We start from the raw sequence: 12,384 nt of genomic DNA on the forward strand, positions 1-12,384 counted from the left end.
AGAGTGTTTAGGATTTGACATATAACAACAAAAAGAAATAAGCAAACATAACAAACTTATGAATGATTCATGTTGCGATCTTAATGATTAAATTTAATGTGTTGATGATGTATTCCATTTTTAAGTAGTGCAGTTTAAAAAAGACTTTTAGGACTTAACAAGAAATAGTGGTAATAATAATAACAATATCAACAACAATATGTACATGTATCCTGGTTATTTGATATCACTTAACTAATATTTCTTACTTGATACAATAAAGGTCATGACTATGTCATAAATTTGTATCATTTAAATGATATTTCTCACATAGTTTATAAAAGTTTTCATCCACCAAAGTTATAAATTAATTGGGGTACATATGTATATGTATACACAATAAGATATTCTCTCCTAGGTCTCTAACAAATATTTTTACACCACCTTGTGTGATCCAAATCCATCTCAGTGACTGTGATGTTTAGAAGTTATTACAGATTTGCAACAACCATTATCTTTTTATGCCCAAACTCATATTTTTTCGAAAACAAAACACTCATAAAATTATAAACAAACAAAATTTGAAATCAAAAGAATTTGCTTTGACATGAGTATAATATTTGAGACTTTTTTTCTTATGTATTCAAACGAATTGACCCAACCAATTGTGGGCTTAAGACATTTACAAATATTTTCATAAAATAACAAAAATAATAGAATAAAAGATGAGTCAGTGCACAGTAGAATGTTAACAAGACAATTTACAAATGGAAAAAATAAAATAAAAATCATTGTTTAAGTAAGCATTCTCAAAGGTGTGGTAAAATTAAATTTATGGTAGCTTTTTAAGTTCTGTAATAATATTTCACTTATTGTGTAAAGAAGTATACTAAAATATATTATCTTTTGTTAATATTCAAAACCAATAGTTACATTCAAATCAACATTCACAAATGGCAAGATAAATCATCCTTGATTTATTTTTATCCTCTTGTGATTGCTACTCACTTGTTCGTTTTTGTTTGTCTTGCTTGGCTAAGCCTATAATTAAGACAGATTTTACCAATTACATAGATTGAATGAGATTCATTTGTAGCAACTTTTACAAATTTGCCCAAACACTTAATTATAGTTGTAGATTTACATAGAGTTTTTTGTTTTTTGATAGGCATGCAAATACATACTAAATATAAATGTACTGTAATTATAAATTCATATGTAAAATCTATGTTATAAAACTAGACATTTAAAAATAATAATTGTAATATGACTATACAAAATTCATTTCGAATAGGTATTTTGAATTTTACATCTTCTGTTTTAACTTTTATTTATTGATTGATTAGTCACTTATTTTTATAAGTATTGGATAGAAGTATTTGTTACACACACTATCCTTTAATTAAAGTACAACATGTGTGTTTCTTTTATTGATTTTTAAAATTAATTACTGTAAATAGTTACATATACAACAACTTTGGTAGATTTTTTTTTTAACATTTATTTTATTTTTCATTATGTCTATTGTTTCCATCTTTAATACTAATTAAATTTTAAGAATACAAGATTATCATGGAAAAAAACCATCTATTATTTTTTAAATGGTATTTAAGACTTTTGAATAACATTTTTTCTCAGATATGAATTTAAATCAAATATTTAATGTTTATGAACAAAAATACATGTATATATATATATATATATATATATATATATCTATATATGTACATGGAGAAGTGCAATTAATTATGCAATAATTTCACTACAACAGAAAAAAAAAAAAAAAAAAAAAAAAAACTTTTTCATTAGAGTTACCATGAAGTGTTATTCAATATCAGTATTTGCTTCAAGAAATCCAACTCCAACAACACCTCAAAACTGTGACAAAGCATCAAGTTAAGAAGCGAAATTTAAAAAATATATATATATATATATATATATATATATATACATACAACAACCACGGAGGTTGGCAATGTATATTCGTACCCATTAACATAAAAATCTTCACCACCTTTAACGATTGATTGAAAAAGCTAAGAATTCTCATTCACAAGTGCACACCCATGTGTCAAATTTCCACAACAGGCGCTCTTTTGTTTTTAGGGTTTGGGGAACAGGGGCTGGGCTGCTCATCCAGCCCCGTTAGTTGCGATCACGGTGACGATAGATTCTCCATCTCTTAAGATGCTGCGGTGATTTGTCTCATCCGTCCACGCCAAGTGTGGCACACTCGCTTCGGGGTAGAAAGCTTTCTTCTGCTCTGTTGTCTCTTGTGCCTGCTCTCATTTTGCCTTCGATCTCAGGTACGCGTCATGATCCATTCAATGTGCTTGTACCAAGGTTTTCCATCTTGCTCTCATTCTCTGCGTGTCCCGGATCCGCACCCTCAAGTTTCTCTGTTGTTGTTTTCTGTCATTAGAAGTGGTTTGTTGCTTTTTTCTTTTTTCTTTTTCTGAAGTGTGTGTTTGTTCTTGCGGGGGTCCTTCTACAGTTAGCTTTTTTCGCAATGGGGTACGAGAAAGAAATCATCCGGCCCGGGAACGGCGTGAAACCTAACCGCGGCCAAACCGTCACTGTCCACTGCACCGGCTATGGTTCGTGGTCTTCTCCAAGCATGGATTTGGTTACTTGTTCCTAAATTGATTAGGATGTTGGGAGGTTTTTGTGACGAGTTCTTTATACATGTGCGTCTTACCAAATTCTATGTCGGATGTTTTTTTTATTTTTTATTTTTTATTTTTTTCTAACTCTCAACCAGGCATTCGATGGTATTGGAGTTGGTGATATAGTAGGAGGAGGGTGTGGAGAGATCGAGATCGGGGTTGCTCTGAATTCGTTGCTCTAACTTCGGATTTGGTCCTGCAGGCAAGAATAGGGACCTGAATGAGAAGTTCTGGAGGTAAGGACTGATCTATTCCCTTGCACCCTTGCTATTATTGTTGACGCAGTGGTGTCCCGAATGCGTCTGCAGTTAATCTCGCTTGACAATGAGAAATTGCTGTGAGGAGTGTTTTTAAAAGTAGGTTGAGGTGTCGTCTGTATTTTTCAGAGTTGAAGTTCGTTCGCCATTATTTCTGAAATCATTCCTGTGTTTTTCTTTGTACCGATCGACAATGAAGGTCCAAATTGTAATTCTGCGTCCTTTTATTTTTATTGTATTACAGTAAATTTAATTTTGATTATCGTTCATTGTTTGTTGATTGCAGTACAAAGGACCCTGGCCAGAAGCCCTTCCAGTTTGAGTTAGGGATGGGTCGAGTGATCAAAGGTACCTTGCTCTTATTTTCGGATCAGTCTTAGAATATTATCTAGGTTACAGGAGCTAGCCTTAATTTTGGCTGATCGTGATTGAGTGAATTTTAACTCATTCTTGATAAAAATGGCTTTACGTTCCAGGTTGGGATGAAGGTGTGATGAGCATGAGCATTGGCGAAATTGCTCGTCTCAAGGTATGCTCTCGTATCCTGATTTTGATGATTCCCTTGCTGCACAGCTCTTCGCAACCATCGCCCACTCTAAGCGCCTGCTTGTGTCTCAATGCAGTGCTCACCTGACTATGCTTACGGATCAGGGGGTTTTCCGGCATGGGGAATCATGCCAAACTCGGTGCTCGTTTTTGAAATCGAGGTGCTCAGCGCCCAGTGAATTGAATCGCAGAGTTAGTTACAAGCTATGTTTAAGGTGTTCTGTAGTGTAAGTAGGAATGCCAGCGATGCTTCAAGTTGAGAATTGTTCTGGAACGATGGGGCTCATGGCTTGGAACTACTCATCAAATGTGAGTGGCTTGCATTACTTTCTCTTTTGCACTGCTCAAGGACGAAGAGATGGTTGTATTCCTGTGCTTTGTAAGTGCAAGCTCTTTTGATGGAATGGATTGAGTGTGTACAGAAAAAAAGCAAGATTGTGAAGCTCTCTGGTACTTCCAACCTATGATCCATGGATATTCCTATATAATGTATTTTTTCAATAAATCTAGAATCCAACTCCAATAGCTAAAGCTGCGGGATATAGACGGAGGTTTTGAGAAGAATTAATGAAGATCTAATAGAAATAATACTCCAATTCTAGATTTTGTACCAGAAGTGCGGATGCTACGATGATCAGGAGTGTGAATAGTAGCGGCATTACGATGCGGTCTATGAATGTTGTTTTAAAAAGATGTAACGGAATTAGAAAGTACCCTTCCCCTGGTTTATCGATGGGAAGGTTCACCCAGACTGTTCGAGACGTGGATGTACTTCCTGCGTCGATGAGGCACACGCTGGACTCAAACGCCATTTGCAGAAGCAAAGCTAGTGTAATCATAATGACTAAGGAAACCAACGCTGCTACAGAGGCGGCTCTAATTACTGCGAAAGAGAGAGGATATGAATCCACTGTCGACGTTGACGGAATCCTCTGGTCCATAATTGTAGACACTGATTGCACGTTTGGTACCTTATCAGATGCATTTGGCGTGAACTCTGCACCATAAACCAACTTTGGCCTGCTTGTGGTTAGCTCCCCCTTCAAAGGGAGAGCATCTGGCACGATTTGGTGAAATCACAAGTTTCTCACGCATCGAAAACGTTCGAATTCCTTTGAGCATCTCGATGGATTCCCACAGCCTGCTATAAGACAACAGCCCCTACTGCTAGTGTTACCTCTGCAATTCAAATTTCAGGACATGGAACAAAATTTGCAACCAAACTCCGACACAAATCAAAGAGACACACACAGGCTGTCCCAATAAGATCAAAGTGCACACTTCAATGACAAATAAAACTGTAGGTAGCGCTGAACCAGATATCAAGCTCCTGAAACTTATGATTGCAACGTAAGCATAGTTTTCTTTACCGCTGCACTGCTTGTTTCCAAAGGTGGACAAAATACTGCTCCCTACATCTCCTCTCATCAAGTCAATGTAAATCCTACAAGACACGGTACTCCGTTATCCGAACTACCACACCAGAGAGGAGTAATCTGCAACGCCGTTGAAAAATGCTTTTCTATTACTAAAAAATGAACGACTAACAATCCTTGAGGTTCTAACTACAAATTGCTGCAAGAGCTGCGTGGAGCATCGTTTTAAGGACAATGCAAGCTTGGTGCTGCTGCTCGAAGAAGAAGCTCCCCTGCCTTGATGAATGACGTCATTGGTGGAGAGGACGACAGATTCATTCATCTATTTCTGAGAACGGAGTGTGGGAACCGGATGAGAAGTTCTCATGCCCATGGCGTGATCTTTTTTCCTCTGGGGACATTAATTCATTTCTCGACTACCTTTCATTCATCTCACTTGGACAACCGCCTTGTTTTGATTTCAATCATTTTGACTTTTGCTTTTTTATAATTTGGAACTATATATACATAAATATGAATATGTTAAAATGATTCACCCATTTACTAAATTTACCCACTGTAGTCATAACCATCATTAGAAAAATGGATCAACTCTAGAAACCATCATAACAATCATGGCTCTCATCCCAATCCCCCTTGTTCTCAACCGGTGCTCCTACTTCCCAACCTTCTTCATCCCAACCTCCCCCCCATTCTCAGCTCTGATCCTGATCCCCCTTATTTCTCACAATAGGGTAGGTTGATTTAGTAAATGGGTGGATCATTTTAACATTTTCCATATATATATATATATATATATATATATTTATATTTTGCTTAGGCCAAAATAAAACCTGCATGTTCAAGAATAAAAAAGATCTAAATGGTGAGTAATAAAGGATGGTTTTTTAGTCCAGCTCATTAAATTGGATTTTTAACTTGATAAGATAATTAATAGAAATTTTAGATGAATATTAACAATAGAAAAATATTTTGAAATAAAAGTGTGTGTATATAGTAAGTTGGTTTTTATATTTTCTTCACGTAATCATCTTTTAATATAAATATGTATGTAAAAATCACAGTTTTAATTTATCAACATTAATGGCTAAATGAACAATAATATACATGTATATATCAAAAAATATTTCGATAAATGCATGAGATCCATGTCCATAATTACTTAGAAATTTTAAGTATGCTATACAATTTTTGTATTGTAATTTTTTTAAAATTAAAATAAAATAGAATAGTTTTTTGAATTAAGACTTTTATGAAGTTGTATTGAATATAAGCAAAAATAATATATGTGAAATTGAGAATTATATAAATTCAAGTAATGTAGTAGAATGCTCAATTCTTATTCCATAATGTAACTATTTTAATAAATGATGCTATAAAATCAAAATAAATTTATAGAAAGTAAGCCATCATAATTTTATTGTAAACAACATTATCTGCTGTTCTGGTTTTAAAGATAATAGATAATAAACTAAATATGCTCTACTATCTCAATAAAGAAATTAATATAGTGTCACTAAAATTTAAAATCGAATCAATTATTTTTTGTAATTTTTATAATATTTTTATTTCTCTCTAATATTATTTTCACTACTTTAAATCTATTCTTGATTGTAATCAAATACTGTGATTTTTTTAAAAATATAGCATATCAAATAAATAGTGGATTTTACTAGTTAATAGTTTTGATTTATATCAACTTGGAGGAAAAGCATAATTGACTTAATGATATTTTTGAACAAGAAATCATTTGGTGGCATGAAACTCATTTTCTAAGATGTTTAGTAGTCTTAAACAAGAAAGAACACTAAAATTTTGCAATGACTTATAAAACATCAGAAATTCCTAACTTTTATTTTTTAATTTGTAACCCAATACCCAAACCAAAAAGGTTAATCAAGTCTTAGAATATGCTATCAACTAAAATAATTAGATACCTTGAAATGTTTTTTTTTTTTTTTTTTTTTTTTTTTGCAATTTTCGTACAGTTACATTATTTATACCTTTGCCCAACAAACATGTTTTTACTCTTACAGTCATCGTCTTGTTTTAGTAATTGTTTGAAATACAAAAAAAAAAAAAAACAAAAAAAAAACAAAAACAAAAAACAAAACAAACAGAAACAAACAAACAAACAGAAGTTAACAAATCAACATCATAAGATTTTGCAAAACTAGTATTCGAACTATGTTCAACCACGATACTTCATTTACTAGAATTTCAAAAACAAATCAGAATATTTGCAATTGTTCTTAGGAAGAAATAACCTCTCCTTCAAGTTACAAACAAGATTAATCAATCAAGTTAGATCATTAAAAAAGTTAATCCATTTACTAGATTGACGTAAACCAGTTTTGTAGACTACTTGTTCCATAATAATCACCAGAATATACTATTTTTTACAGGGTATTCTCTAATAAACCCAAAAATGTAGACTACATGTACCAACAATTCTTAGCCACGCTTTATTCCAACCATCTCATAATCAACACTTCAACTATTACCAAACCAACCGAAAAAACACAAAGTCCATCCGATTACTTGCATAGAATATCTCAGTATAATCTCAAACATTTATGATTTGAGAAAAGACATCAGCTATTAACAGTTATTATTCTGCTAAAATCTGGTGAATAAACAATTTATTCACACAATGTTGTATGCATTGCTCTTTTTTGTCTGAACAGCAACAGTCACCACCACCATCAATTTTTTAAAAAACCAAACATTAATATTGAAAACAATTAGAAAAAATATTTTGTGGAACCGGCGAGTTAACCTAAACAAACGCCCTATAGTACCCTCTTTCTTTCTTACTAAATTTCAGAACCAGACTTGGATTCCAGTCTCCACTGTCAATATTGACATTAATTGAGGTTGTATAGATGAATTCTGAAGTCAAAACTGTCCGAATCTTTCAAAAGTCGAGACAAAGCTCATTTGCTCCTCACTCGCATCAATAAATCCAAAGGTGGATCAAAAATTACATTCTATGTCTATTATCTTCAAAGGCAGAAGTAGCTTCGGAAGCATCGACCCAGCTTACCGACAAGCGGTGAAATGGAGAAGCTTCTTTGAAGCTTCAGGGTTGACCTAGGTACCGACAAATGAAGTGTCGGTGAAAAGGTTCGGTCACTGCACCTGGTTGTTGTACCAGAGAACGCCGTCCTGGTTCTCAGATTCTACATACACACACTCTCGAAACTCTCGCCACAGTGCAAGGGGCACAGGAGTTTTGTCCATATGGTAGTAGTTGCCGAGAATGGGCTTGATGGCCTTGGTGGCCTCGGCGGCATGGTAGTGCGGCATGGTGGAGAAGAGATGGTGCGCAACGTGAGTGTCGGTGATGCGGTGCATGACATGGTTGAGGATGCCGTAGTCTCGGTCCATGGTGGCGAGCGCCCCTCGGAGCCAGTCCCACTCACGGGAGTCGTAGTGCGGGAGAGATGCGTGCGTGTGTTGCAGGTAAGTGATGAGGACCAGGAAGCCGTTGACGATGAGCAGAGGGATGGCGTACATGTTGACCAGGTACGCCAGCCCCATGGCGGAGTAGAGCTTGTAGAGAAGGCTTGCGACTGCGAGGAGGGCGAGGTCGCTGATGAAGACGAAGAAGCGCTCCCTGTCTGCAAAGATGGGGCTGTGTGTGTTGAAGTGGGAGGCTGGGCGGTCGTACTTCCTCCCGGAGACGTTCCAGATCAGGTACAATGGCCACCCCATGGTGAGCGTGACGATGATCTGGATCAGTCTGCCGGGAGGGTGTTGGAGGTATCTGCCGATCCCGCCGAACTCCTCCTTCACCTTGGGCACAAAGACCTCGTCTTTCTCCACACTTCCGGTGTTGGAGTGGTGCCTGCGGTGGGAGTATTTCCACGAGAAGTATGGCACCAGGAGGAGCGAGTGGAAAACAAGCCCTACGGTGTCGTCCAGCCACTGGTAGTCGCTGAATGCGTGGTGGCCACACTCGTGAGCGATGACCCAGACGCCGGTTGCGACACAGCCCGTGACTACCCAGTAGGCCGTCCACATGGTCCAATTCAGCAGCCCATCGTAGACGAAGAATTTGGTGGAGTAAACGGCGAGGCTGATGTTGGCAAGGTCTAAGATCAAATATGAGAATGACCTCGGGATTGATCTCTTGAAACAGCGGGGAGGGATAGCCCTCTTCAAGTCACCGAGTGTGAAGGGTGGTTTGCTGGACGGCGCTCTCTCCACTTTGCTTACCCTCTCCACTACCTCTAATGCTCTACCTCCTTTCCCCATGTTGCCCTGTCGGAGATTAAATCCTGCTTCAGACACATATTCAATTGGGATTAAGCAATAACTTGAGATAGAATAAAATTTTCCAAGCTTGAAGGATCAGCAAGGACGATTAACTCTCTTCAGCAAAGTTTTTAGTTTTGTTAATTTTTTTTATCTGCTTAAAGGAAATGAAGGAGAATGCTGCCCACATTTCCACTTCATAAGCCCAGTTCTTGCATGCAATCTTTGCCATTAGAAATGTATATTGACGCATGAAATACGAGAGTTTGGCTGAAACTGAACAAATTCGCTCATTCTGCGAATTAGGTGACTTTTGGATGTGGAAATTCAATTAAGTGTCGTCGACGTAGACATAAGACTAGGAGACACGCTTGCAGGTCGAGATATCATTGCTTGCAAAGATCACTCTTCATTTCTGTATAGTGACAATGAAGGGGAACTTGTATGCAAAGATTCTCACAAATTGCAAGAATTTTCTATATCGAACCTCACTCTCTACAGCAATGATGGAATAATATTTCGGCACTGAAAGTGACCGAGTGCAAATAGAGGAGCGTAAAGCCAACTACGAGTTCGTGTATTTTGCTTGTCAGTAAATTGTACGCTGAAATTTAAATTAAAACCGGTGCACATTTCCGACTCACGGTTACCGAAACCTATTGATTTCACAGCTCGTAATGGACAGCCAGAAGGACACAATAACAACAATCTTTACGCCCACAGTCCGTATGCTGTGTGATTAGTACACAATCCCAGACACAAATATCTCAGCAATTTCTTCGTACGTAGTACAATTCCCTTTCGGGGCACCTGCCAACCATTCCCTCTCATCTCTAAACTCGGTTTTCAGCCAATAGTTTGGTGCAATGAAACCCAGAAAAAGACTGACCTTTTCAAGATTGAAAGGATTAGGTCTCCACTTATGCGACCATGCGCTCTAACCCCGTCCTGTTTGCTCCAAATCTATCGTTCTCTGTTTCAGTCAACCGCCAAGTAGTTCCCTGCAAAGACGAACACCCATGTAATCAATCAAAACCTACCTCATTCTCGCCTCCCTTTCTGCACCTGCCGGCCCACCCGATGAAACCTCGTCTAATGACACGAAATGGGAAAAACTTCGCATTGTTGTAAAGCAGCTAAGACAACGACTCCAGTAATTCCTCTGACACAAGCAATCACCTACTACAAACACTCCAAACAACAACACACGCAGCATTGGTAGATCTGACTCTGCAAACGGCGCTGTAGCCTTGCCCTGATCATTCCTGCACAAACTGCTTTGCAAACAAGCAAACACCACCACACAGAACAATTAAAATCATAACCAGGAACAAAAAAAGTGCCTGCTTTCGTCTCTGCAACTGCTGGTGCTCCAAACCAGCAGACTTACCCAGGCCAGAAGCACAACGAAGAGCAACCCAAACCCACACTCTCTCTCTCTCTCTCTCTCTCTCACACACAAACACAGCGAAGGGGGATGGCGACCGTAAGGTGCCAGAGCAGTGCCTTGTCTCGAATGGCGGGCGATCGTACCAACCCAGGCATCGGCGTGGAATCAGTCGCCCCACTCCGACTTTCCTCGTGATGGAATAGACTCGTGGAGCCCGGTCCCAATGCTCCCATTACATCGACGTGACTGCACCCACAGTGGAGTAAACTGTGAGATAACTGTGAGACACCCCAAATCATTCCTCTGCTTGCCCCATTCTCAAAAAATCTCCTCAAGCATGTCTCGGAACTTGCCCTTCCGACCTCGGTGTTGAGACCAGCAACTAGAGGCAACTCCAGCAACAAGCACCTGCTGCTGCCGCGGTGGGTGGGGAGTACCCCACCGTTTGCAGCCACAAATCCACTTTATAGCCCCCCTTTTTTATTAGCTTGATTACGATTCTCCTTTGGATGTTATCTGATTCCGCCTTATTTGTAAACAGTGATGGCATAAATGTTGCAGCGTTTTTTTTGTCTGTTCGACATGACTTTCTTACATTGGTTAGTGCTTGACACCATCTCTGGATAGAACTTCAACCCTATGCGGCATATCTTAGTGGCCAAATTTGCCAATCAAAATATTGTAGAAAGTATTCTATGTTTTGAAATAGTTGTCAAGCATTGTCTCATCATACCCAAAATTCGTAAGATTACGAAAAATGAAGTGGACGATCATCCTAAGAGCTGGACATGATCCAATTGATGTGAGTGGTCTTGCTGGATAATATTTATCAGTAACGTGAGAGTTAAGCTACATTATTTTGGTCATTTGAAAGTCTGAGCTATAAAACTAATCATATCTACACACTTCAAGTACTATCATCTTGAAGAAGGAAGCTTATACAATAACTAAAATGATGATACTTTTGTTGCTATTTGTAAAATTGTTTATTCAAAAACTAAAAATATTGATACTGTCCAAGTTTCTATGATATACATTAATGTTCAAAGCACAAACATTTAGCACTTAATCATGCCAATAATAATTTTTAACAAACCTATGTTGTTACACCATGTCAGTGTGCAAAAGAACAGATAAAAAAGCACAGCAAAATGTATCGTTTTCACAAAAAAACAAAACTTTAAAATGTTTGGATGCCTTCGTTCATCAATCTATTAAAAGAATTAAAATTCTAAAAAATACAATATTGAATTCCAAAATACAAGAATTTGGCAAATGTTACAAATAAAAGGTTTAATTTATATTAAGAAAATTAATCTTATTTGAAATTGCTTTATAAATGCATTTAAATAGTAATATACGTATATATTAAGTATTTTTTTTTCCTAAAATAATATGAGTGACATAATATTGTGTTGTAACACAACTATAAAGTGAAAAAGAAAAATGTAAACTATAGTTTAGAAAAACATGGATAAAAGATAGGAAGATAGTAAATATATTTAGTGTCAATGATGTTATTTTATAAAAAGGTTTCTACTTAATGTGTAGGGTCATTAACAAGATAAAATAAAGTAGATTAAAAAAAATAATATATGTATCTTTAGAAAGAAATTAAGAGTAATTTCTTACAAAAATTACCTTTAAAAGCTACAAATTGATATTTGGAGAAGACCAAGTATGAACTAGGGTCAAAATTAGACCCCAAGTTACAAAATCAACCATCTACAATAATTTTGAGGTTATTTTGTCAATCAAAGAAGATAGTTAGAATATTGACTTTCTAAAATTTGGTTTAGTATTGATTTTTATTTTGTGATTTGGATAAATATTGAATTTTGAGAATTTTTCTAAGAAAGAGATGTTCTAAGTAGTTTGGGTTTTTGAGAAATAAAAGAGAATATATATGT

At 36.7% G+C, this 12,384-nt stretch overlaps 2 protein-coding genes and 1 long non-coding RNA gene across 10 annotated transcripts; 1 reads left to right on the forward strand and 2 right to left on the reverse strand.

The window, feature by feature from the left end:
* Nucleotides 1–2,222: 2,222 nt before the first annotated feature.
* On the forward strand, nucleotides 2,223–3,852 carry LOC112274967 (peptidyl-prolyl cis-trans isomerase FKBP12). The gene is made up of 6 exons (XM_024504899.3): nucleotides 2,223–2,285; nucleotides 2,474–2,576; nucleotides 2,848–2,881; nucleotides 3,189–3,250; nucleotides 3,379–3,431; nucleotides 3,526–3,852. Exons 2-6 carry the CDS (start codon nucleotides 2,489–2,491, stop codon nucleotides 3,625–3,627), a joined length of 339 nt encoding a protein of 112 aa, XP_024360667.1. The 5' UTR covers nucleotides 2,223–2,285; nucleotides 2,474–2,488; the 3' UTR covers nucleotides 3,628–3,852.
* On the reverse strand, nucleotides 3,798–5,039 carry LOC149989927 (uncharacterized). The gene is made up of 2 exons (XR_016504639.1): nucleotides 4,819–5,039; nucleotides 3,798–4,589 (listed from the first exon to the last, which is right to left on the reverse strand). It is a non-coding gene; the product is annotated as an uncharacterized LOC149989927 (long non-coding RNA).
* Nucleotides 5,040–7,645: 2,606 nt separating this feature from the next.
* LOC112291137 (delta(12)-acyl-lipid-desaturase) lies at nucleotides 7,646–10,945 on the reverse strand. Of its 8 annotated transcripts, none has more exons than XM_073536181.2 (4): nucleotides 10,828–10,945; nucleotides 10,618–10,720; nucleotides 9,974–10,085; nucleotides 7,646–9,107 (listed from the first exon to the last, which is right to left on the reverse strand). In XM_073536181.2, the coding sequence occupies exon 4, from the start codon at nucleotides 9,082–9,084 to the stop codon at nucleotides 7,957–7,959; it is 1,128 nt and encodes a 375-aa protein (XP_073392282.1). In that variant the 5' UTR covers nucleotides 9,085–9,107; nucleotides 9,974–10,085; nucleotides 10,618–10,720; nucleotides 10,828–10,945; the 3' UTR covers nucleotides 7,646–7,956. The 8 variants fall into 8 exon arrangements, with proteins under 8 accessions (XP_073392282.1, XP_073392262.1, XP_073392269.1 ...); XM_073536161.2 differs by having other exon boundaries at nucleotides 10,591–10,720; XM_073536168.2 differs by adding an exon at nucleotides 10,264–10,358 and having other exon boundaries at nucleotides 10,591–10,898.
* Nucleotides 10,946–12,384: the final 1,439 nt, after the last annotated feature.

The sequence above is a fragment of the Physcomitrium patens genome, chromosome 1 (assembly GCF_059467195.1).
Source record: "Physcomitrium patens ecotype Gransden chromosome 1, ASM5946719v1, whole genome shotgun sequence".
NCBI lineage: Eukaryota > Viridiplantae > Streptophyta > Bryopsida > Funariales > Funariaceae > Physcomitrium > Physcomitrium patens.